This window comes from Erithacus rubecula, assembly GCF_903797595.1.
Source record: "Erithacus rubecula genome assembly, chromosome: 4".
NCBI lineage: Eukaryota > Metazoa > Chordata > Aves > Passeriformes > Muscicapidae > Erithacus > Erithacus rubecula.
In genome coordinates this window covers 10,888,262-10,915,670 of record NC_136686.1, presented here as the reverse complement: position 1 = coordinate 10,915,670, position 27,409 = coordinate 10,888,262, and the positions used below count along the sequence as shown (strand labels likewise).

Genomic DNA, 27,409 nt, shown 5'->3' with positions numbered 1-27,409 from the left:
AGTGCCTTGTGGATCTGTCTCAGCTTGAGTTGAGACATTTGAACAGGTACCAGGTTGTGAGGGAGTGTAGCCAACTAAAAAGCTGAAGTGGAAAAAGAAGCTCAAGTGAACCCATATAGGGAAAAGAGGCAGCTCTTGAATGCAAAAGGCTTTAAACAGAAAACTGAGGGTGCTGCTCTCAGAGGAAAGCAAATGCAGGTCCTTGGGATAGCACTCATTTAGCTGGGTTTTGAAAAAAATTATTTCTGTTTATTCTCTTTGCTGGTGGGTAGTTAGGGATGGGGAGAAAGTTTCAGGAATTATCTAAAACAAAAAATGACAGTCCTGGTACTTTCACTAAATGTGTTGTATGTATACATAACTTCCTAATGCAGAATCAAAAACTACAAAAATGGATCAAATACTAGTAGAGGGCATTCAACTGCACTTCAACTTCAGGAAAACACCTTCAAAGGGGTTTATGACCTCTTATTATCTGCTTATAAAATTGCAAAGAATCAAAAAGAGTTCTAGCTCTCACTTTAAAAAGTAATATCATATTAAATATATGCACTGATTAAAAATTAACATTTTCCACATGTACCTTTTCATTTTAATGTTAAGTTTGCAAATACAGCCAAAGCATAAAGTGGCATCACCAGGGATTGTTAATGGCTCATTGCTTCCTTTTCCAGGTCTTTGGGACTGAAAGTTGATATTTACAGATACCTCTAAAATGGGGATACATCTTGATAAATTAATGGGAGCATTACAAACCCAGGAGTTTCTGGTTTATGATCCTGAAGACTGGAGAAGCTAAATTTGAATAAAGTGCTTGGGAACAAAGAAATTTGGTGTTCTGACCTGATGGCTGTGACCATTTGCTACATTTTTTTCCTTTTCTAAATTAACTTTATATCTCTATTTGGTATCTCAGGGATAATTTCTATTTAATAGAAACTTTCAACAGAGACTATATGAACTGTTGCAAAAGGGTTTGGAGGTGCAGGGGGTATAATTAGCCAAAATTAGTGTGGTTGAAAAAAGTCCAGGATATTCAACTTCTGTAAAAAGACCTTCAACTTGAATAAAAGAACAGAGGCTTATACCAGGAACATTAATGCTTAGGAGTGGCTCTGTTTGACTAAGAAAATGCCATTAGAACCTAGTATTTATGACTAAACACACTTGAATAGAAAGCATGCAGAGAAAACTCTTGGTAGTTCATTTGTCAAAAGCTAGCTGAACTGTAGCCCTGTAATAATTATGTACTGGTTATCACAGCCAGAGAAGCTGGTAACCGCAAACTGACTTCCTCATTCCTTCTCCATCCTCCAGGAGTGGTTTGGATTAGGTAGTCAGCTGAAATTTCCAAAGCATGTATTTTCTTACCCATCTCCAGGTACTTGTGGCTTAGATTTCCCCTAACCCCTTCTTCTTTTCTTTCTTTCATGAAAAGTGAAGTTTATTAATGCATTGACTCAGTAAATCTTTGCTGAGTCCCTTTGCATGTGTGCACATGCACCGAGAGTAAAGCAATTTGGGCACTAAAAAAACGACAGCTGGGCACTGTTGAACACAAACCAATAACTCTCTGGTTCCTTGTCCTGAACAACAGATATTCTATATCACCTAATATTAGCAAACAAAATACTTTTTCCCACGCCATTATATATTTACATTACGCTACTCTTCAAGCTTGGCATGTTGGCTTCCTAAGACTATTTGATCGCAGATGCAGCTCAGTGCCAGAATTGCTGGAACAAAATGTAGTGGGTGGACAAACCTGTCCTGCTGCATTGCTTCTGGCCTTTTAAAAACAGAAAGCATTTATCTGACTCATTACTGTAAATGTACTAACAGAGCATACCAGTGATGGTTTTTCTGACTGAAAGTGTCTGCATCTGCTCAAAAGGTTAACACGGGTGCAGATCGAGTGCACATCATGACACATTTGTTGGTATCAACCAGGGCAAATATTAAGTAGCTTATCTTTTAAAGAGAGAGATAAGGAGGAAGGGTTGGGAGGTGCTTGCCAATAAATATATATTCATCACAACTGTCACTCCTGTGCGCTGCAGCAACCATGGCAGGTAGGGCTGGAAACAGTGCTGAAAACCAGGACATCTGAATTCAGCCCTCACTCTCGGCCTTTCCTGGGGCCTTTGGCAAGGGATTTAGAACTTAATTAGGCTGCCTTCTGGTCCTGACTAGGTGGAGAGAGAGAGGTTTCACACATAACCCCTTATAGTAACTGCAAAATCATAGAATCACAGAACAGTCTTGGTTAGCAAAGACTTGTAAACATCATCTAGATCCAATTCCCCTTTTGCTTTCCATTGAGATCTACTAATGAAAAAAAAAATAAAGTGAGGAGGTCTTATCAGAAGTTATTGGGTGCTGATGACGGATACATATGGATGACAATGTAGAAAATTTGTATCCCTGTATTTCAGTAGGAGACCACAAAATTCACACTCCTTGAAAAGGAAAATTGAGGAAGGAGCTTATAGAAATTGTTCTGAATATCTGCAATATTTTTCAGATACATACACACATATGTAATTTTATGTATTTACATGTATCTGTATGTGGAAATACAGAGGTAATGTGCATGTATTTTAGGCTTTTTATTTGGGATATGAGGTGGAATTTGAAGTCTTTTTTTGACATTTTCTCCCTTTCTCTGGGTATGCTAATTCCTCCAAATATCATAGAATCACAGAATCATTCTGAGCTAGAGGGACCCCTCAAAGATCACTGAGTCCAGATCCTGGCCCTGCAGACACCTGAGCAATCCCAACCTGAGTATCCCTGAGAGCATTGTCCAAACTCTCCTGGAGCTCTGGCAGCCTTGGGGCTGTGACCATTCCCTGGGGAGCCTGTTCAGTGCCCAGCACCCTCTGGGGGAAGAACCTTTTCCTGACATCCAACCTGCTATGTGCATATTTCTACGTCTTAAGAGAATGTAATTCTTACCTCAGCAAAGTACTGAGATGATGTTTAGCACTATGGAAAATTCTGTGTTATGTTCTAGCACTGCTAAAAATACATGATTGTTAAATTTCACTGCCCTTTGAACAAGCCTAACCTGGAAGCTAAACTCAGCTGGGTACAATGGCAGGGTGAAATCCTTGGAAGTAATTGGGATGCAGTTGCTGTGACAGCCTTTCAGTGCAGTCTGGATACACTCTGGTGAAAGAACTGGTGGAGGATTGCCATGAACAACTATTAGGATTGTCCACAGCCAGTATCATGACACTATTAAATGTTAACGCCTTGAATAAGAGTTCTCTGGTCAGCTTACATGTTTAGGGGAATTCAAAATCAAAAATAAGATGTTTTGTAGGAAGCTACTTCAATCAAATCACTGGATAGTAGTCTGGCTTTAACAAATATCTTTGAAATAGTTTCTGCAGGGAAATAGTCCATGCATTAAATCAGGAGTTGGAGTTTGGTTGGAAGAGAGGAGAAGGTGGCAGTAAAAAGCAAAAGCAAAGCAAATTTCACTGATGCAGTATCTATTCCACAACATATAAAATAATAAATCTTGCACTTAAAAAAAAACCTAACAAAAAGAGAATTGCTGCCCAAGAGAAACTAAGGCAAATGGTAGAGAGGAAATGGAAATTAATTCTTATGATACAATTTTTGGTGTTTAATTTCAGCAGATAAATTTTCCAGTGTTGTCTTCCTAGAGTTTTTCTCCAGCTGAGAGGGAGAAGGTCTGTCAGAGCTGACCTAAGCCCCCCCCAGAGCACTCCCTATTGTAGAGGGACTCCAGAGAGACTGTCACTTCCCTTAGCCTGTCTTTTAGTCTCTTAAGTTGAGTGGTGTGAATAGCCTTCAAAATGCCTTTGGGTTTCCCTTTACCCAAAGATTGAGGCAATGCTCCTTTTCATTCTCAGCCACAGGAATTAAACAATAAGATCAAAATCTTGTAATCTCCTTGGGAATTCCTTTTAGTTGTATGGGATCTAAAATGCACGGTTTTCCCTAAATTGCTGGGCAAATGAAGGCAGAGGCTAATCATACAGCTGGCTTTCAATGCAAACATTTCTCATGTCTGGTGTGGTTGCCAATTGTTTGGGATCACCTATAAAAGAAATATCTTAATCATTTTTAATACCTATGCTAGTTTAAATCTCATTAAGCTGGCTTTTTATTGATCTGAGGATCTGTTTGCATCAAGAGGACCTGGAAACAAAGTAAATTTTAATATTGCAATTTTTTGGTCTTTCATACTGTCTTCTGAAAAGAATGACCACACTGGGATCTCCAAACAGCTAATAATTAGTATATTGCTTTTAATTAAAAGAGCACAACTGAAGATTTTTAGTTTACAGTAGTACTATTCCCTCTGCCTTTGTGCTCTATGGAGCAAATTGCAAATAATTACCATGTATTATGTGAACTCCCATTCTTCACTGAACAAATCTTTTAAGGCAAACATATCTGTTATTCAGGAATGTGCAGGGGGGAGAGCCCTAAATCTTAATTTAAAAAATGACATGCAAATTTTAAATTTGCAAATACATGTTCCCTGCCAGAAAATGATCCCCTACCATTTTCTAATAGTAGATAAAACATGACAAAGGAAATGCTTGCCAATCTTTGGGTAGGCTTCTTCAAGTCTGAATGTGTAGACATGCAGACAGCAACTTGGATTTGAAGGGAATAGAGTTTGTGGGTGAAGCTCAGCCTGCAATGCAGTTTGTTTTGCACACAGAAGGTTTCTTACAATATCAGTAACACAAACTGAAATTGCTTACAGCTTCCCCTGCCTTTTGAACTTTGATGGTTTTTTTTTTCCTTAGGCATAGTTTTTGTTGTATATATCCCACATCTTGTTGTGGCCATCACTCAGAGGGAAGAATGTTGTGTCTTTACTGTACCATTTACTGTATCGCCTTCGCTGTGGGAACTGTCATTGCAACAAAAGCTCTGAAGAGCTGGAAAGGAAACGTGCAGTCATTCTGTCCAGTTATGAAAATTGCTATGAATGCAAATTAGCTTCATAGAAAGCATTTTCTGCTGAATGCCAATTTTGCCTTCAATAGTGAAAGACACACTGAGTTATTTGCATGGGAAAACTGCTTTAAAAGAAGGTCTTTTGTTACCTTCAGTATCACTTTGTGGTTTTAATCTTCAACTAAGAATGAAACACATGAAAATATATTTAAAACTTCAGGTGACCTGCTTGCAACATGTTTTAGATTTGTTAAAATATTTGCAAAGTTTTGATGAGTTTCATCTCATTTCCAGATGTCATTGTAGAAACAAATGTAATATTACCATGTGCTACAAAAACTTCCTGCACTCTAATAACAAGTTTCCCATGATGTAATTAGAAAGAAGGTGCAGTATTTTCTTTGGCATCTGTGAATAAAATATTGTGCGTACTTATGCTGCTGTAAACTCAGGCCAACTTAGTTCATTTTAATGAAGTTATTTTTGACTCAGTTTGCATAGAACTGAGTTCTGAAGTTCACAAATAGCTCTATCTATATCTGGATATCTTCCCTGAGGGGTAAATACAGCAAAACTTGCATAGTTTCTTTAGATTTTGTATAGGAAGACACTATTCTCAGTATCAAAGATGTTGTAGCTTTTCTAGCCAAGGTAAATGCTGTTAAATCCTTCAGGTTCAGAATCAGGCAGGGTTTTCATGTGTCCATAGCTGGCTTGAATAAGATGGAGCATGTACAGGGGCCTAAGACAGGGCCTTCAATCCTCTCCTCTAGGGCTCCTACTCCTCTCTGTTTGCTAATCTGTTATGTGAGGTTCATGGTCAAGCACCATTTTTGAGTTGGATGCCAAATTTCTATCTTGAAACATTTATTTTCTTCCGCCAAAAAATTAATCTTTTCACTGTAGCCAGGTGACATCTCTGGTAGTAGCAATGTTGGTGCTGGTTTCTCTGTAGCACTGGTGTAGGTAGATGGCTTGAGACTGACACCACACACAGTCATTACTACTTTTCCTGAAACACAAAAACTGCTTAGGACTTGGAATTCACCTATCATTTCTCATGTGGAGAAACCTGTACCCAAATGGTATTTTCATAAGACCTTGTTGCATTTTGGTTTGGTTTTTTTTTTTTCCTGAACAAAGAACAAATAAAAAGAAAAGGAACTGGAAGGGGAAAAAATTAAGTTTTAATGGAAACACATTTTATCTTTTGTTTTCTGCTTGCCACAAAACATTAACATAGTAAACAAATTGATCTTTGCTCTTAAGTTCTTTAACAACATAAAGTATTTTGAGTTTTGTCATGGCTAAGGTATGGTAAAACCACATGTTGCTGGTCGTGTTCCAGCCTCTATTGTCACAGGCCTTTGACATCAAACTACATTTTTTAAAATAAAAGTTGTGTGTAACCCACTTCTATTCACAGACACATTTGTTAAAAGTCATGATTCTGGGAAGTGTTTCAGTATATGAGTGATAATGGTATTTTCTGACCAAAACTGCTTTTACATGGGACATATTTCAAAGTCCAAGCATTCCCACTGCCAGCCGTTGCTTTGTGCCATACAGTACCCTTTTGAATGCTGCACCTCCACATGAGCAAAGCTTTTGTAGGATGCTCTGAAACATTACATTCTAGACTGCTCAGCCAGTCATGGGACTGTTATAGTGGTCTTACAGTAGCAGACAGAGCTATTTCAAATAGGGGTGTGGAAGAGAGAAAGTGTCACTTTAGTCCACTTTTCAGAGTGTTTGGTGTAATAATATATAACCTTTTTTCCTTTTTTTCTTTTTTTTTTTAAACGCAGTGTAGTTCACAATAATTTAAAATACTCTATAGACATTTAAACGATATACAATAATATAACTTAATTGGATTCCTCAATTGTACTTAACAAATACTATTCTAAGATATTTACAATATCTAGTACCATGAGACTGTGCATTACTGTGTTTGGGAGCTTTATTTGCTTCCTGTCAAGAATGTAGTGAAAGTACAGTATTATCACTATTATTCAACAACAATACCCATGAATCCAAGGAACTTTAAATTACATGGAGTGAATCGACTATTTTGGGGGCCCCTGTGAAGTTGCACTCATTCATGCCAAGGCTGATATTTAGAAATCAACAGCAACATTGGAAAAAAATATACAATTTTGCATTGCTCTGTGAGTGAGTCATCAAAGGGATCTGATTTTCAGAGGGTAAGTGCTTGAGGTCAGAAAGGCAGGTCCTCACAAGTGTTCAAATGAAGGTCCCCAAATAATTAGCTACCTTTGATAACACAGGTCCACAAATTACAGAGGTGATTCTGGCTCATTCACATATCCAGCACAGGAGCTGGTGGAGCTCTAGGTCCACCAGCCCCTTGCCCCAAGAGCACCATGTGGATGGACAAGTGCTTCCGTGTCAGGTGGGGAGGGCTCATGGATCTGCAGCCCCCCAATGTAAGTAATGAAATGAGACAAAAGCTAAAAATGCAGATATGCAGATGTAAGGAAATTTTTAATCCAAGTTTTTCAGAGAATGAGGCAGAGACCCTGGGGATAAGCAGAGAATTGCATGGTTAAATGGGCTGTGCTCTAAGTGGACCTATCTGGGCTCTTGGGGTTAAAACACTAGATTTTACAGCAGTAAAATATCTGAGGCTGTTTTAAAAATCTCTCATGGGGAAAAGGTGTGGGAATTAGGATTGAGTGCTATTAAGAAGTGAGTTTCTTTCTTTTAACATTCATGTGCTTACCAGGGGTACGTTATTGTCAACCTTAAAATAATGATGACACAGACTAACCCAAAGTTTGGCTTTCTTATGCTCCTGAAGCCATGACAGCCCAAAGGTTGCAGCAACCTAGAGCTCAGTTGCCAGACTTTTATTAACTTCTGAGTGCATACTGAGCATAAGTTTTTTAGAAGTCTTGGAAATATTAACTTTCAACCACTAAAGGGAAAAGACAATGCCTGGAAGACAATGCCAGTGCATTTAATGCCAAAACAAAACCTTTGACGTTTGCTGAAGCACATCTTTATATCCTAAAACTCCCTATGAGGAACTGTGAGCAGGTGCTCCATACCTCAAGCCTGAGTCTAAAAAAGTCATTCAGGAGGAGAGTAGGAAACGTCGATATCAAACATTGGTAACCAAAGTTACATGTGATGTTTTCACTCAGTTCAGGCTATTTCTTAAGGCCTACAGTAATTGAGCTGTCTAACAGTGGAGTGATAACAGATCAGTAGCATTGAAGAACTTAGGGAGAACCAAATACAAAGTAATAAAGTCAGAGTTCCAATAAGTTTACATTTAGTACAGAATTAAGACACAGCTACCCGTTAGTGCTTAGAAATTTTTTATACTATTAAAAACATAAATAATTATTTTTAATGTTCATTCAAAGAGTTCCAGTGTCACTGGCAGCTGATGTAATTTTGTGAATGTTTGTTGGGGTCTTTTTCCAAACTGATAGTGGAGTATTTCTGTCATAGATTTTGCTCCCTACCAGTTGTTTTCTCTCTACCTGCTTTCATAGAAATTTTGGTTTTTGCAGTAAGAATTCTGTGTTCTAGTCAGTGAAGATTTCATTTCCTTAAAAAGTCTTCATTCACACAGGGCTAGACAATTTTGTTGCTGTGAAATAGAAGAAAGTGTCATTTTCTTTTAAAAGTTGTGGGAGCTGCAATGCAATCAACTTCTCTGATAAGTATAATTTAAAACACTAAGAGAACTCTACAACATCCAGACTGTAGTTTAAAAAATAAAAAAAAAAAAAAAAAAGAGGGAGAGACAGAGAGAAAGTTTCATGTGGTTGTCAACATCACCTTAATCCTGTTGCCCTTGTTTCCAAAGCAGTTACAACAGCCAGCCAGCCAGCCAAAATGCACCATCCTTAGAAATATAAGTAGTAGTAGGGAGGGAGTGGTTGTTGTGGTGTTGGCTGGGGTTCTTTTCCCCAAGAGGATCAGATGTGCAAATGATGCTGTCGTTGTTGGTTGTACTCCACTTTCCTCACTCGTGGCAGTTCGCTCCGTGGGTTTGCATATGATGTCGTTATTTGCAGGTGAACACCTCTGTCCGCTCACTGCACGTGTTGCATTTCACAAAGCAGCACCAGTGGAATTTGCAATTGCATTGCCACACCTTGGTGTACTGGTGTGTGTTGTACCCTCTTCCACAGCACATCATGTCGCACCCGTCCGTGTTGGGAGAGGTGCGGTTGCAGAGTCGTCCCTGGGTGCCGACGCTCCCTGTGGAAGCATCTTCCTCACAGTAGTTGGGTGACTTTTCAATATACACTAAATCCGTTTCCATGGGTTTCTGGTAGCTCTTAATCTGCTTGATCTTCAGGAAGGTTGGCTGTCTCAATCTGCTGGCTCGTACCACCTCCACTTGCACTGCAGCATTGTATTTCTCTTTCAAAATATATCCAATCTCTCTGAATTTAGGAAGCGTGGTCCAGCAGGTCTTAGTTGTGCAGGAACCTGAAACTCCGTGACACTTGCACTCCAATTTCATTCTCTCTTCGAGAACCTATGTGTACAGACATTTGCATATTGTTAAAGCAGGGAAACAGTATTGCAAGCCTGCCTAAATCTCAGTCTGTTTAGTTCATAGGAATATTCATTACTGCAGAAATTACTGTTGAAATTTTTCAGATGCATGCTTATAAATCTTCTCATGTCCCAGCACAATGCTCCTAACACATTTTGTTTCAAGTGGCACCTGGTTGGAAATACAGCGTTTTATCATTTTTTGGGAAAATATTTTCATTCTTTTTCCAAATATTGGAGAGTATTTACTTACGTTTTAAAAGACATTTCTTTAGAGCCAAAGGGAACTTTTTCAAATTTTTCAAATAATTTTCAGTTTGAAAGCAGAAAAAAAAAACAGGTTTGGGTGTTAAGGGGCATGAGATCCAAAATACTTAATTACTTCAAGTAATAACCAAAGAAAGCTTAAAAAGAAGAGTATATATTATGTGACTGAATAAGCCTCCATGAAGGGAGCTGGAACTAGATGATCTCTAAGGTCATTTCAAACCCGAACCATTTTATGATTCTTTATTCACTGCATAATTAAAGATTTTGTCTATATACCTATACCTACACCAGCAGTGGTAAACTTATGGACTATTCCACCCACAGAATGTCCCATCCCCTTTAAAAGCAGCATTCATTGCAGTATTAGTCCAACCATTAAACGAATAATCAGCCACAAATACATTTTTTCCACCAGAGCAATGATAGCACAACATCAGAGAGAACAAAATCCACCGAAGGGTCCTACTCAACAGTGAACTGAAGAGAAATGTATTGCTGCTGTGGAGGACGTTGAGCCAGAGGGGTTTAATTCAGAGTCAGAAGGGACACAAATGGGGGGTGCTCAGGCACATGCTCCACTGGCATCCTGCTGTTTCTGCTGCAGCCAGGCCACTGGCACATCCCTCCTCCCCTGGCCAGGCAGTGCCTGGGGGAAGGCAAGCGATGTCCTCCCGCTCCATGTGTGCAGCAGAGGGAAGCCAGCCTCACGGAAGCGCCTCTCTGTTTTTCTGCCCTTGTGCTACCACTTAAGCCTGACCATAATTACACCCACAGTCATCATTAGCTTATGAAAATCAAGGCCTAAGAACAAAGAGAGCTGATCTTTCCCCTTCGCAATGGGATGCTAACATAGAAATATGAGCTACTGAGCTTGTCTGAAAGCATTACTGATGCTGCAGACCATCTCCTGTAGTGGTTTTGCTGCAGATCCCAGAACATGACTGAAATGGGCAAAGGATAAAAGGGCCGAAATCTGAGTACAATGGCATAATGAAGTAGGAGGGAGTAAAAAATGCTTACTGCTTCAGAAACTGGCCTTAAAATAAAAGCTGTACAGATCTGGTTATCCCTGCAAATAGAGGGCACCCTCCTGAGTTGTTTGAGTTTCACTTAAATTGTATGGTTTGTTTTTTCCCAAATTTCTGGGGTTTCAATATTGAAGAGAATATTTGGATTTGATTCTCCCTTAGCAACATACAGTAGCAAGTATGCTAAGACAGCTGAGCAACATATGCAAGAATCATAAAATATCCAGAGTTGAAAAGGACCCCTTGAGTCCAGCTCAGAACAACTCCAAAATCCCACCCTGTGCATCCCTGAGAGCATTGTCCAAACACTCCTGGAGCTCTGGCAGCCTTGGGGCTGTGACCTTTCCCTGGGGACCCTGTTTACTTTGACACCCTCTGAGGGAAGAACCTTCCCTGATATCCAACCTGACCCTCCCCTGACCCAGCTCCAGCCATTCCCAGGTCACAGGTCCCTGGTCACAGAGAGCAGAGATTGGAGCTTCCCCTCCACTGCCCCTCAGGAGGAGCTGCAGCCCTGCTGAGGTCTGACCTCAGTCTGCTCATACCTTAGACCTTCTGGAACCACAGGCTTTACCAGGGTCAAGGTCAAGTTATCCTATCAGATGCAGAAAAGGTGTTTCCTAGCAAGGTTTACTGAGTTGGGAAAAAAAAATCCTGTAGCTGCAACTGCTCTAAAAGAAGAAAATCAGCAAGATTGTGGTGAGCTGGGTCTTTTGGGGACACTGGAATACCCTGTATCACCTTCCTGTCTTCCAAAATTATAGAAAACTTGCCAACTTCTGCCTCAGTAGTATTTCAGTGGCAGTGAGGAGACGGATGCACTGCCACATATTCTGGGATCTTTTAGGAGTCTTCTCTGTACCAATTTCCAGACTATGGAGATGGTCTTTTTCCAAAGACCCCCAAATAAGATTTCAATCCTGTTCCACAAATCTAGATTCAAATAACCTATTGATATTTAAATGTACTTGTAGATATATATATAAATATGCTTAGAAGTTGTGCTTGATATTGCTGAAAAATGTTTGGTTTTTTTGAAACTAACCCATTCCTACAGCCTTTTCAGCATGCAGTTGCAGTTGCAAGCAAAAATCCATGACGAGGTGGGTGGAGGCAACTTCTACACCTCCACCAAACAGCACTAGGATCTAGGGATTTCCAGGAAAGCATTGCCAATGGGATTTATAACCCCTGAGTTGTACTCCTCTCTGAGCAGTAAATATTGGTGAAGTGTACACATTTTGTCATGCTCTACATGTGTTTCTGGAGCCCACATTTTGGTGGAAAAGGCAAAGCCAATAACTTGCTAAGAGAGTGAGAGGAGGTGAAGTTCATGAGGCTCCTGATTCTTCTGCGGGCTCAACACTGTGGGTACTGCCCTAAGGAGCCTCTGATGTGCTTCCCTGACACATTAGGAAGTGTCACTGCTCCTGAAAGACAAACATCATCCATTTTGGTGTCCTGGGTGACATCTTTGGAAATGTGTATTCATATATGGATGCCTGTCTGCCTATATAACATTTGTTTGCCTGTGTGTATTTAGTTGAGATGCTGATGTTTATGTACATTATTACATACATTATATATATATTATTTATAGGCACTGCCTGGCAGCCTGTATAGTACGATCTCCAGAAACTTAATCCTAAGTCTTGATATTTTTTTTTTCTTTTTGCCATTGTCTTTCTGAAGATCCAGTTTTGTGATTTATTTTGGTGAGCAGAAACCTGATTTCACTGCTGTGTTTTTTAAAAGATTCCCACTGTTTTTGATGGCGGGAGGACTTGCAAATGCAAACCATGCACCCTCAAAAAAAGCAGAAGTTTCAAAAAGTATTAATTCATGCTCCTGAAGCCAATCATGCAGGTTTTTTAAATTTTTTTGGTGGCTTCTCTCATGAATGTGGAATGCTTGGGGTTACAACACTGAGCAGAGGCCCAATCATCAGGTAGTTAAATTCCTGAATGCTATAATTTGTGTGCCCACAGTCAGCTGTGGATATAAAATTGTGCCCAAAAGCTTGGAGGTCAGGGAATACAAGGCCCAAACTAAGCAGATTCCAAGCAACAATTTTTCCCCTCTTTCCACTCAGATGCTGCAGAGTGCCCTTCCTTGCTGACAGGCCAGCATGCTCTGCCCTCCAGAGAAATATCTCTGCCTGGTGTCTTGAGCAGCTTCCCACCTGCCAGGAAGGTGCCATGGCCAGATCTGACTTTGCTCAATGCTCTGAATGAAGAGCAGCCAACATTTTCCTTCCTAAAAGTCCCTCCTGCTCAGTTTTCCTCAGCAAAATTCCCATCAAAGCTCTGACCCTGAACCTTAAAGGTACTTATTTACTTAAATCTAAGACACTATGCCAAGCTAGGTGCTTAATTAAAGATTGAAAATCATTAGCTCATATGAGCCACTCTCTCAGCAGTTTCATTTGTCATATGTCAGTGCCTCATATCTAATCTTGAATGGTTTACAGCAAAATCTACCTCCCAAAGCAATTTCCCATCATTGGGCTGTGCTACCTCAGATTAATCATAAGAACATTCCTCAGGTCCCATTTCCACATACAGGTCCACTCTCACCCCGGAATGATCTTGCCAAGTAAAATTTTCTAACTACTGCTACTTTGTTAGATGAATTGTGAAATATAACATTAAAGTTTTCTTAATCCCACATTTTTTTATACCTATACAAATCATACATTTAAAATGCAATTTGAGGGCTATCTACTGCCAGTAAAGTAGAAAAAGGCTTGTGAAGACCAAAATAAAATCAAAGGATATGCAAGAGAATAACTTCATTTTTTAAAGTTCCATATCTCGACCCAACTGCATAACATCACATACAGTTTCTGTACATATGTAAAAATAATAGTTGCATTGTGTGTGTGTGTGTGTGTGTGTGTGTGTGTGTGTGTGTGTCTGTGTGTGTGTTTGTTTTGGCTTACTCCTACTGGTTTTTGTTTTCCTTAATGGAAATGCACATTGTTGGGCCAAGTGTTGAATGTAACAAAATCCATATTAATTTTTGACTGAGTTTTAAAAATAAATAAAAGACTTGAAATTTTTTTGCCTCATCAAGTACACAAGTGATCAACTTTTGTTTTGGGCAATAACTACCAAAGGAGATGGATTCTGGTCATGAGATGTCACCATTTCTTTGATGCTCATGCAGCTGCAGCCAGGAGAGCTGATGTCTTGCTGATGACATGTGGGCACTGGCTAACCCAAGTCTCAGTGCAGCCTGGAGCCCACCACTGCTGACAAAATGCTGGTCTCCTGGACCCATCTGGGAATCCAAGCTCGGTTTGTTTGGGTTTGGATTTTTATCTTGGGTAGGCAGGGGTGTAACTGAGATTAATAGGGTTTAATGCTACTCTTCTAACAGAAATGTCCTGAAATTATTCTTTGTAAGTAGTAGATTACAGAGCCCAAAACTGAACAGTTCATGGCAGGTCTCCTTGGGTTGTGCCCAGCCCTGTGAAGAGGGAGCATGGACCCAGCAGGAGAGGAATAAGAGCACTTCAGCTGCATGGTTTTCCTTCTGCCCCTCTGTGAAGCTGTTCCATCAAGCATCACAACAGTATTTATATTCTGTGGAATATGGGATGAGGAACCAAGTTACTGTGTTTATTCCTCTTGTCATGCCCATGTTTTTTTTATTGTTCAGTTTAATGGGAGCAGGGAGCCTCTGCTTTGCAGCAGGTCGGTGTCCAGACACAGCATGGAGTGGTTTTTCCCTGCCACTGAGCAGGCTGGAGTCTATCAGGGGAGCCAGGAGGTATCAATTCACCTCCTCCTGCCCTTCACTTGCCTCTCTAGGTAACGCACCCTCTTCCATAGTGTCCCCACTTAATGTGCTGTAAAAGCTGAGGAAGACCTGCAGCACTCCTTACACAAGTTGTCCTCTTGGCTAGCTGGGATGGTTTTGGGACCTGCTGCACATTAGATAGATGTCTCTGCTGTTATGAGGATGAACAACAACCTAATATATCAGTGTTTCTTCTCTACTTTCTTGGAGAGAAAATAGCTGTTTGAGCAATAAATGGCTGTAATTGGTTAAAACACTCTGAATATTATTTTTACAGTGAAATATTGCAAAGGAATTTCCTTCAGAAGCGTCCTCCCAGTCATCCCCAAAGCAAGTGTGCTTACAGTGTTCCACTCTCTTTTCTATGGAATTTGTTGCAAACTTTAAAGATAAAATATCACCTGAAATAGTTAAAAATACTTCACTGGTAGTTTTATTCTGTCAGGCAGAACAGATGTGTCAGGTTTGAGGTCGTGCAGTGATATTTCACTAGATGCCTTGCACGCATTACATGGTATGGATGGGCATGCACATCTCTTGAATGAAACCATTTAGCAAGTCCTTAAATATTTGTCTATTCCCCGCTTTAATTTTAAAGCAAATTGTTAAAAAAGTAGGGTAGTACCAGATGTAGCTGCTGGCAGTCTGTGTTAAGTGTGTGTTTCTGGAAGAAAAAATAAGTTAACAAATCCAGCCCAACTGGAAGCAGGAGATCTATCCTCATGAGATTTTGAGCCAAAGCTTGCATATTCAAGACATATGGATAAGTCCTTAGTTAGTCATCTAACCCACCCAAGCTGTAACACCAAAATTTTTGAAATTGGATTTATGCAACTGTCTGCGAATCACTTTAAGTGGCAAGATGGAAAGTATGGCATGAAGCACAACTATCAAAAGCCTTTTGTTCATGAGTGGTCTCACAAGGGATGTGTAGTGAAATAATTTGTCACTTTTAGAGAAAGAAACTTCCAGTAAATGGTGGGCTCGAGGCTGTAAAACCTGGAAAGTAACATTCTTTGCATCCCTGAAATGACTTAGGAAACAAAGTCACATTTTAAAAATATTTTGGGATAATAAGAGCATATAACTAGCTGGCTTTCAGTTTGAAACTGAGATTCAGCCTCCACTTTGACTTCAGAACATTTCATTCAGAGTCTTTTTCTGGGCATTGCTTCTTATCTTTACATTCTTTCAGGTGACAGTGTGGGCAGTCTGCAGCATATTAGGCACTGTGCCTCTTCCAGGAATGAGCTGATTGATTATAGTGTTTCATGTAATGTGAAGGGAGATAACACTATCTCACATAATGCACAGACAATACACATAAATATGTATAAATATCCATAATTACATGCATACACACTACATATATTTGTCTGTGTATGTAAATATACTGTGCAATACTATCATATCATATCAATCATATAATATAATTTTTATATCTTTATATATGTAATGAATGGTAATAAAAAAAACACCTCATCAGCTATTCTACAGCCAAAGCAAGTGAGAAAAAAATGCCCTTCCCAGTACCACAGGCCTATAGCACCAGAAACTGAAAAAGCCATGGCTTAGTTGGAAATGTTGTCCCAAGTAATTGAAAAATCTCTACTGAAGAAAGTCTGTTGTTTTTTCCTCGTACTGTTATTGTTTCATATGAAAAATAAGCTGTTGTCATCTTACAGGCATTCAAAAAAAAAAAAAAGCCAACAGGAAAAACCCATTGCTGTTACAAAGGGGTAAATATTGGGATGGTGTCAGGCTGAGTTGCTGGCAGTCAGTGTGATGGGTGTGTTTCTGGAAGGGCCAGTTTTTTCTCCACATAACCACAGTCACTGTCTATTGTAAGAGCCTAATTGATTGATAAACTGTTGGAAACATTTCTACTTGTTGGTAAAAGCTGCAATCTGCTACCAATTTGTCAGTTTGTTCTTTTAACTCACCCCATAAAAACAAACAGAAACCTCAATTTTTACAAATGAGATTTCCCGTGAGAGATGGTCATTGTTTTGAAGCTTTGAGCAAAAAGTTAAGCTTAATGATGTGTGTTCCCAGATGTTACTCAAAGTTCATTTATCCCAGAATAAAGACACTTATTTCTAAAAATACATGGTAGAAAGCTGTCTCATAAAAAAGCATCAAAGCTGACTTGGTTTGTTGGTATTTAATTTTTCATTACCCTGTCAAAGTTCTGCCCACAGATCTCTGTGTAAACTTTCAGATTTGCAACAAAACATTCTTTCAGTAACATTTGTGCTAGACTTATATTAGTTCTCCTCTCAGGGTTTGTTTTCATTTACCACACTTGTACTTTCCATCCCAAATCACAGAGGATGTTTAGAAACTGACAGGGAAGTTTGTTCCTCTGCTCTTTGACCTCATGTGGGGCCACTTTGCCTCCAAGCATAAATCTTCTGCCAGGAGAGTCTTGTGTCACCAGGAATTCCTGAGCACTTTTGTACTTCAAATTACACCAATGGCAAGATTATGATTTTGTCACTTGTGCTATTTATTGCAAATTTATCAGAAACTTAGCAAAATTGCCATTAGCTGAAACAATTCTTAGAAATTCAATGCAGAGCCATACAGGATGCAGTGTGGGGCAATTATAAGATTCATTCATCCAAAAGTGATCAGAAATTTCCTGAGAAGCCTAAATGTATTTTTTTTTTCCCAAGGAGATAATTTATTAGAGGGTTTTATTGACCATCACAGCTCTAGACTAAAGTAAAAGATCCCCCAAAACTGTTTTTCCTCTCCTCTGTTTGCAAAGTTTGTGCAATTATTTTTACAGCATGCTGCTTGTTACACAAAGAAAAATTCCTCTGGGCTCTGTTTTTAACAACAGTGAAATACCAGTAGACCAGCATTTGAGAGTATCCCATCAAGGCAAAATATTAGAGCCATACTGCTGGACTTAGAAACCCTTCTGACACTCAGGCATGTGTGGGACAAGCACTGGGAGAGATTGAGAATGGGCAAGATTTCTTAGTGCACATGAGAAAGTCTTTGTGGTGGTATAAGAAAACATTTGAATTATTGTTTGGGGGGCAAAACTAGTGGCCAATGTTTTGACTAATGATCTTAGCAATGAACCTCTGGCCATCTGAGAGGTGTCCAGTGAGGTCATCAAGGGATTACCCCTGACCTCAGAGCAAGTTGGAAACAATTGGATATGGGGTTGGGAGCTCTTCGTGTCCTTTTTTCCTCATGTTCCTTTCTTAAAAGGCTCTGAGATTCCAAAAGAATGCTAAAAGGAAGGTAGAACATTTATTGGCCAAAAGCTGTTCTTCTTAAAAACTGAATTTGGTATGAGTAAAATGAACTGGAAGTCTTACCATTACAGATGTGTATGTGGGGTTTTTAAGTGGTAAAAGTACTGTGAACTCTCTTTACTGTCCATTACCACTCTAAGGTTGAAAACACCTTATTTGAATATATTTGAGAGATTCTAAAGCAATGAAGGAATTAAAGATAAACTGAGTTCCTTGTGTTTTCCTTCTTACTTTTTATTCCTATTCATAACACAGATAAAATATCCATACTTCAGTTCTTTGTAATAGCAGTCATGAACCAGAAGTTTGGCTCTGAAATGTGCAGGGAGGGGCAGAGCAGGGCCAGGCTCTGCTCTGGGGGCCCAGCAATGGCACCAGAGCCATGGGGAGGGACTGAGCCCAGGGGGTTCCAGGAGGCACAACTTCTTCCCTGGGCAGAAGATTGTCCAGAGATGGTGTGGAGTCTCCTTCCCTTGACATACTCAAAAACCATCTGGACACAATCCTTAGTAACATGGTCTAGGGGATCCTGCTAGAGCAGAAGGGTTGGACCCACCCAACTTTCCCCATTCTGTGATTCTGTGATTTCTGGCTTGAGTGTGAATAAGGACCCTGTGGGGTATATAAGAATGACATCTATACATGAGCAAATCTCCTGATTTCACATTTTTTGTCAGGTCCAGTCAGGTTTACCAAGGACCCCCAAAACTGCCAGATTTTAGGTGAATGTAGTTGAGATTTCAAGTTTGCCTGAATTCTCAGAAGGAACTTGTGATTTCACACTGACATTGCAGAAAACTCTGCAACTGCTTCTGTAAGGGTCCAACCCAGAAACACAGAAAGATATTCTAGGTTCCAGAGTTTTGTTCTAACCTTAAATTGCAGTCAGTCTTTAATTCAAAATGTCTAATTTATACAAATAGCAAATTATCCCAGAAGAACCAAAGTCACTAAATAGCGTTTACGGTACAAGTCTGAATATTCAGTTAATGGGAATATGTATCATAACACCAACATTATTTCTAAACATGACTCCCAAAGCCAAATTTTATATTAGCAGATTCCTCTGGATTTGAAGGATTATACTTAAAAACAAAAAACTACACCAAATCCTTTCAGTCATTCTCAGATTTTGAAAGTAATACAATAAATTAATGAATAATTATGGGTATAAATAACTAGTGAAAAATTCCAACAACTAAAAAGTTAATAAATTCCAAAATACTATCTATATTTTTAAAAATGGAATAAATATATTGACAGTATTTAAAGCCTTTTTATTCCTTTCTTAAATATGAAAGTATTATAAATTGTCTTTTGCAAGAACATTTGAAAAAAATTTAGAATTGCTAAACAAAATTTATTTGCGTGAATGCTTCTACCAGAAGTATCTGTAAAACATGCACCACTTTGTTTTGCTTATGTCCCTCTGCCTATGAAATTCCTATGAAAACTAAAATATAATGTGTTTAATAAGAATCAGCAATGTGGTCTAGTGTTTTAGGGCTGTATTTAGAATTGTGGGACCCATGATCTGTGCCTGGTTCACATAATGAGTTTTTTCTGTCCTTGGGACTTCACTGTTCTCCATCTCAGTATCTGCTTTTGCACTTGTATCTCTCTTTCATACTGCATCAGGATCTCCATGGGGGTGGCACAGCACAGTTTAAGCAGGGGTGATAATGCATCTAGCAATAATTAAACTCTCCCTGGCAAGTTTGAGAGTTGGCTTCCATCTTCTTTTGCCTCCAAACACAATTCATGGTGCTGAGCTGAAATTCCCAGCCTAAATGAAGTGATCACACCTGGAGCTGCTCTTCCAATGTGATGGAAGCTGAATGAAATTCTTTTGTACACGTGGAAGAAAGTTTTAGGAAAATGACTGCCCGTCAAGGCTGTTTTTCTGTTTGGCTCTTCAGCCAGCCCTGCACATCTGGAGACCTCAGTGTGAACTATCACTGAAGTACCAATACTGTCTCTACACTTGAGATTATGCCTCTCTCTCCACACTGAATTTATGTAGTATTTCTATCCCAGTGAACTCTTGCCCAAACAGAACTTTCAGTTTCAGTGTGTGGCCAACGCACAGGAACTTTGCTAATAAGCAAGACCCAGGCAGAAAGATAATTGCACTATTTCTATCACCATCATTTCTACTCTCTCTGCCCAGTGCTCAGTGCAGGACATGGTTTTAGACGAGGAAAATTCAGTCTTACTTTGGGGATTACAGGAGGAGGATTTTATTGGTGTATTGGTATATTGGCGTATTGGATTTTTCTGCAATACTGGAGTGGAGAGCTTTTCCTGGGGGAAAACACTTAGAAGGCTATAATCTCTCCTAAGGTAGGTATATATGATGCAGAAAGATTTGTTACACTTTTTATAGGACAAGCTTTGAGAGCTATGAGGATTGTTGGTGAATATAAATCAGCATAGCTCCATGATGTTTATTGTTTCCATGACAAGAAATTCAGTCATGGTTGTAGATATGAAACTGTTTTCTTATACAGATCTTTGTAGCTTTATAGTTACAAAGAGACAGTTGTTCATCAGCTAAGAAGTGCATTGTGTACTACTACATGTATTTCATCAGAGCTGGGGTCAAAAAAGTGGTTTGGATTTTGATGGAATAAATATCTGGAAGTGCTGTGGAAGTTGAGCAATGCAGACAACTCTGTTCTGTCCCATCACAAATCCTGACATCCCTTGCTAGATTTTTCCCATATTGGATGAAAACCAGTGATTCATCATTATGTCAAACAGTTCCAGTAAGGTCCTCCCTGTTATCAGAGAGGGCTGGAAAGAAGGCTTAAGAAGGAGAAATTTTTACAGGAGTACCTATAATACATGGCCAGCTCCAAATAAAAAGAAAGAGCAAAAAAAGGTGAACAATAGATGCCGTGCAGGGACTCGATGCAGGATAACATCAGAGAGAGGGGTAAATTCTCAGGGAATGCCTCCTGCCACCAAGCCAGCCTCCCCCCCCGTCCTCCAGCACACACTTCCCCATCCCCTGTCCTTTCTGGAATACCTTTCTTCCAGCCTCATTGTTGTGCAAGTTCATCAGCCTCCGTGCATTCTTTTTGATTTCTCGGGCATCAACAAACCTCCGGGAGAACTCAATGCCGTATCTGATATCCGCAGAGCAGCCTCCCCACTTCCAGCCCTCCTCCTGGTTGTAGTAGCCCTGTTTCTCTCGGTCACAGCCACAATTGCTGAGGTTGCCCTGGCTGCAGGCGGCAGTGACAGCGTGTGCAACCCCGGCAGCAGTAATGGCATAGGTGAACGCAGCTTCCCTGCTTCCTGTGGAGAGAAGCCAAAAGCTGATGGGTTGGCAGAAAGGCAGCACGTACTCACTAAAGAAAGCACACACATTACCTACAGCAAGGGGGTCAGGCAGCAATGTGAGGATGGCACTGCTCCTCAGTGTGGATTTCTCATCTTACAGAATTCCACACATATTTCAAATGCTTGGCTCAGCTCGAGCATATTAGCCCAGGTAATATGTGATAGTCCCATGTAAACCCCTTCACCAGAAGGGAACTTGGCAATGAATCTGGAGAGTGGTGAGGTGAGGCCACAAGAATTGTTTTCACACTGTCTAGTCAGGATTGCAAGCTGAACTTTTTCTGTTTCAGATTAATAAAAAGTGAGTTAATAGCTACCTCTAAGAATTGGCACTGCATGGGGAAGAAAAAATAAAAAATAAAAAAAAAAAAGAGAACTGTTCTGACACCACCAACAAAAAAACCACTATGACTGAAATGGGGCTGATTATTAATGTAACTTTATAAATGCTCCAGTAACATCTATTAGTGATGCTGAGTGTAAAGTACTGCAAGAGACCTACAGAGACAAGAACTGGATAGATTTCATTTCCTTTCAAGGTACAGGTTAACCCTTTCCCTTGCAGACTTCTCCTATGCATTAGCTTTACTGAAGTGACCCTTTTCCAGTCCCACTCTGACTCAAAGCTCTGCATTACCATGACTATTGAGCATACAAAGGGCATAGAAGTGCTGTGACAGCACTATTTGCTCTCCAAATAAACTGTCATGGAAGCACATTATTTTTCAAAAAGTTGTCACTGACTTCACATAGGGCTGGATCGTGGTGTTTTGCTGCTCTTATTTATAACAGTTTCCCAGAAGTTCACTTCTCAGTGCTTCCCTCTGTGTGTTTCTCTGGTAATAAACAGACAACTTTGTAGTGCTGCAGCCAAAGAATAACTTTAAAAAATTTGCAGAAAGTTGCTGTAATGCTTTAATGACCACACACAGAGCTTTAGCATCATTAGTGGATTTGGGAAGGAAGTGAAAAAAAGGAACAAATTTTCCAGAGGAGGAGGATAAAATGGTTTAGAAACTAGTTTTAATTTTTTAATTTTTGGATTCATAAATGTCATAACTATTCTGGAATGATAATTCCACTGAGGTATTTGTGTATGAGGGGATTTATATTTCTTATTTTAATAGATAGCTTCCTGAAAGATTACATCATTGCCAGGTATGAAGAGGATCCCACAAGAAACAATCAGAAACTGAGGTTTGGCACCATTCACTCGTTTCTCCAAAGCAATAAAAAAAGAAACTTTGGGTAGGGGCAAAACAAAAGGGTTCTGTGTTCTTCAGCTACCAAGAAGGTTGAACTGACACGTGCATTAATTGAGTAGATGGTGCAGTTGCAGAGTGCCTCTGCTTTCAGACACAGCAGTGTTTTGTTGGGGTGTACGATGTGTGCAGTCTGGTTCAGTGCTTCCCAAGCCATGGTCCGCAGAACACTGGTGGTCCAGGAGGCCACAGTAAAGGGTTCACAGCTAATCCACAGAGCCATATTAAACACTATTTTAAATTGTGTTTTCAATTAAAAGTTTGATGATAACAATGCCTGGTGGTCCATAAGAAATTCTGAGGGTTGATAGCAATCCAAAACCATTATGGAACCACTGTTCTAGTTCCTAGTGTGATCTTTACATGTTGATATTCACTCCTCTCATCTTTGCTTGCCAGCTGAATTCAAATCTGGGACTCTTGTTTTTAAGTGTGTTCTGTTGACTTGCAGGATTTCATTCTTCTCCTTTTTAAAAATTCTATTATTAATCCATAAATTGAAATATTGGAAGTATGAGATGTAATAGAAGCTATGCATATAGATACAGTTTGCTTTTCTTCAGGGTGAAGGTAAACAACAATGTAAAATCAGACCCAGGGAAATTTTGGTCTACATAAAGTACATGTAGAAAGGCTTGTTCACAAGAAGAAACTTATTCCTGTGAGGGAACATAGCAGCAGTGACCTACAGTGCAGTAAATTTACTCAGAGACAGTTGCTTATGTTTTGTGTTTAAGCTCAATATATTCCCCATGTCTCCAGAGTACATGGTAAGACTTTTTTTTATGGCCATTGTTTCTGTGAACTCCTTTTTAAATTCACAAGGCTTCCCTTGATCAATTTTATAAAATGAAAGAAAATCATGCCTTTATCTTCCTTTCTCTCTCCCTCATTCCCATTCTACCCCTTACTACCATCAACAATAAAGGAAAATATCTTTCCTTTATCCATTTGAGAGCTATAGCAGTGATGGAATTTTCTCAAGCCATGGGATAATATCAAATGCAAACCACACTGACTCTCTTAAGAGATTACTCTTCTGTTTTTGTCAGCTCTAAAATAAGAAGGTCTCAGAAATTAGCAAGTCAAGTTGTCCTGCTAAGAATTAAGGTTTTGGGGGATTAGTGTTTTTTTAACTAGAGAATGTTCTAAAACTTCACTCGTGCTCCTGAACAGTTTGCTAAGGTCCCAGGATCAGTGGAGTCTATCAGAAACTGGTGATGGGGAAAGGAGAGGAACCTCTGTCTCAAATAATGTCTGCTGCACACAAAGCTTTCTATTAGCATGTCATCACTTGGAATCAGTTCTAAGCAAGTATTTGTTAGGCAGCTAAAAATATATAAGTAATGATTGCTGTGATACCTTAATGGAGAGCAATAATCTAATTTTACAGAATTTTCTGAGATTTCAAAAATATTCTTGGTCTGCAACAAAAAGGAGACAAGTCTTTCCAGAAATGTTCATGTAATGAAGATATAAGTAGCAGCAGATTTGGGATTTGACCCAAATTTGGGGATAGATTTTTTTTTTTCAATGAATACCCAGATTATCTAGTTATTTGGCACTGTTTACACTTAGTATTTTAGTCTCAGAAGAAAATTTATCGTCTGACTTCCAAAGTTTTCTGTCACACAGACTAGAGTAATTCTGTTGAGATTTTTATTTAGGTGAAAAAGATACTGCTTTGGCTTTTATTGCAACCCTTGGATTCACCCATTTCTCTGTTAGAAATATCTGCCTTGGTGTCAAAGATGACAGTTCTGACTTTATACCCAAAACATAGAAGGGATGTTTTCATGAGTAAAATGAACTAATAACCATCTGATCTGATAACTTTCTGATCTAATAACTCCAAAAGGAGATGACTGCCAGTATTAATTAAAATTAAGCCTTCTTTTTCTTTGGTGATTGTGCTCAAGACCACTTCTAGCAATGTGCCAGGCCATCAGAAGAGTATGTGGTTTGCCAGTCTGAGTTACTGTCATTTTCTTGAGTTCATTTGCATTCTAATAGAGGGCTGTACTTTAAAAGTGCTCTAATAGTCAGCAATGCAGGCAGTTGCTGCTCAGACAGATATTGGACCACTGAATCCTCAGTGCAAGTCTTCCAGCAGATGGGCAGAGAGGAGCCTTTATCTGTCATTGGCATCATGGAGTAGCCTATATTTTACCCCTCATTTAGATGTCGTTTCTGACTAAGTTTTAGATTTCTAACTGAGCACTAAACTCAATATGGTTTGATGTGGAAATTCTTACAAGTTCCACAATTGCTGTAGTTTACCAGACTTGAGTGTGCACAGATTCAGCAGAGTATTTTGAGCCTGGAGCCACAAGCAACTGAGAATCACATATGCTAAACACATATTCAATTATTCAGCTGTGAGCACAGGGTTAAAGATTCAACTGTTCCATAGCTATTTGCAAGATATCTATTTGTTGGAGTAACTACACAAGAATTCTGCTGTTGCACACGTCATCCTGAAATGACTCATGTCAGCAGCTAGATGAATAAGGCTGCTACTGAACGTCAGTGATTAGAACTGTAATTTAACTTGAAATATTAAACTACAGAACATACAGTGCTTGGCCAGTAATTTCCTAGATCTTGCCTCACCAATGATAGATAAAATACTACCCAATGTTGTTAAACAACACAAATTCTTCATGTACTTACACAAGACACCAGATTGATTATATGACACAATAAAACATAGGTCAATGGGAAAAAGAAATGAACCACAGCAGAAATAATTTTTTTTTTTTACAAACCTACCCTTTTCAACAAGTCCAGCAAGCTGATGACAGATTAAGTAATTTTTTTATGGCAAAAGACAATAAATACATCTAGACTAAATGAGTAAACTAAAACTCAGACATCACCCTGAGCAATGTTGAAGAGTTTTACAGTCAAGTTTATTTCTTTTGTAATTTTGTATTTTATTCAACACACATATTAACAATTCTCAAGGAAAAGAATGCAAGCTCTTCCTTTTGGGTTTGATCCAAGGGAATTCAAGCCAGGGGGAGCTTTCTCACTGTCTGGAGCAGATACTTTATTTGCATTTTCAATGTAATTAACTTTGAGCTTCTTGGTTTATAAAAGTAGGAACTAATTTAATTTAATTTAATTTCTCTGTCCCTCTAACTTTCTGTTACATGTCAGAACTAAAGGCCACTGAAACCACTTTGTACAGGCAGAAGTATTAAGGCAGAAGAGCAGGAAGCTCAGGAGGGTCTACACTCTGTCAACCCTGACATAGGCTAATAAGACAGATGTTCCTCACAACAACTTTTATTCTTCCTGTCCTTAAGGATCTTCAGAAGAGGAGGTTCCAGGGTCTAGTCCAGTATCTCAGAATCCTGACTGGTATGTATTTCAGTAATTTAACCTGGTCAATATTAGTTATTATTAGTTATTATTAGTTATTATCCATCTATTAAACTGGTTTTCTGAGTGCAAACCCACTGCTTCTTTCTCTAGAGCTGCCAAGAGCAGGTTAATCCCTCCTTCTAGCAGCAGCTTTGAAATATGCAAAGACTTCCCAGATGTGTTGTGCCATCAGTTCTTGCCCAGAATTCCCACGAGCTCTGCTCCTTGCCCCTGCTCTCCCAACAGGCTGGTTAGTGTTGCTGGAGATGTGACAGGGTGCTCCCTCCAGCTGAGGCCTTGCCTCCTTGGGGCCAGAGCAGAAGGAGCCCTTCATATGCCGTGTATGCTGCAGTCCTGTTTGTTCCTGCCAGCATTCCTTTTTTCACAGCAGCAGGATACTTTTGACTCTCACTCAATTTGCAGCTGTCTTCTGTGCAGCTGCTCTCAAACCAGATGTTTCCCATCTTGCATTTGTGCAGATGATCATTCCCACGTAAAGAAATTTACCTTTCTGATTTGCCTTCTCTTTCTTTGCTTTAACTCTTGTTTCTTCTTTTCTGGATCACTTATCCATAGTCATGTTCAATTTTGACCCCAACTTCCTCCACTTCATTATAGTCTTTCTCAACATAATATAATTCATAAATGCAATGATCACAGCTCTAGGTCAAGTCAAGAGTATAATGCTGACTGATACCAGCTCCAGCACAGACCACAAGAAACCTAGTCTGCACACCTTTCCATTTTGGTAACTACCCTCCAAGTATGAATTCTAGATGGCCTATACCCAGAGGTGGCATGTTCTTATTTTTCTTATGAGAATGTCATATGAAGCAATGTCAAAAGCTGCCTTTAAGTCCAAGATATATGGTATAAACTGCTTCTGCTCTGCCTCTGAGGCCCTGGGTGACCAAAGAAGGAAATTCAATTGGTTTAATGTGATTTGTCCTTGACAGATCCTGGTTGACTTTTACTCATGTCCTTGTTCTTAGTTATGAGCTTACAAACAGGGATTTTTCCCATATATTTTAATTTACTGAAGTTAAGTTTATTGGTCCTACTACAGTCTAATTAAAACAGTCTTATATGTTTTGTCCATATAGGTCTGTTTAGTTGAACTATAGCTAGAGCAGCTTCTTCTGGTTACAACAGCTTCTTCCTAGGCTATCTGTGATGTCTATTTTCAATTACATATGGCCAGGACAGAGAAAATTGCAGATCTCAAAGCTGAGAATGTGTAGTGATATGACATAATGGTTTATTTACAGATTCTTCTCTTATTTGGCATTTTTTATCTCCAGGCTCCCACTAAGCTTTTATGGCTGGAGGTGCCAGGAGCTTGGCCATCAGTTTAGAATTGCTCTGTCAACTGGACTGTTTTCTGCTGCTCATGTGGGTTTGTTAAATCTTCTTTTAGAATGGGCTGTACATAAGCCAGAAATATTTCACACTAGCCTTATTGCAGCTTCTTGCTGTTACTCTTTATATGTTTTTGAAAGCATGTCTATTAAAAATAGATACTCACTCTGCCTCTCCTTTTCACATTTTTTCAAACATT

The 27,409-nt window shown here is 39.4% G+C and overlaps 1 protein-coding gene across 7 annotated transcripts in view; it reads right to left on the bottom strand.

The window, feature by feature from the left end:
• Positions 1-6,172: 6,172 nt before the first annotated feature.
• The window catches only part of WNT7B (Wnt family member 7B), a 105,632-nt gene continuing 84,395 nt past the window's right edge, over positions 6,173-27,409 (bottom strand). For all 7 annotated transcript variants that reach the window (XM_079305064.1, XM_079305063.1, XM_079305068.1 and 4 more), the window contains exons 3-4: positions 20,904-21,175; positions 6,173-9,475 (exon numbers count right to left, since the gene is read on the bottom strand). In XM_079305064.1, the coding sequence (XP_079161190.1) occupies positions 8,996-9,475; positions 20,904-21,175 (752 nt within the window). In that variant the 3' untranslated portion in view covers positions 6,173-8,995. The remainder of the gene's footprint in view (positions 9,476-20,903; positions 21,176-27,409) is intronic.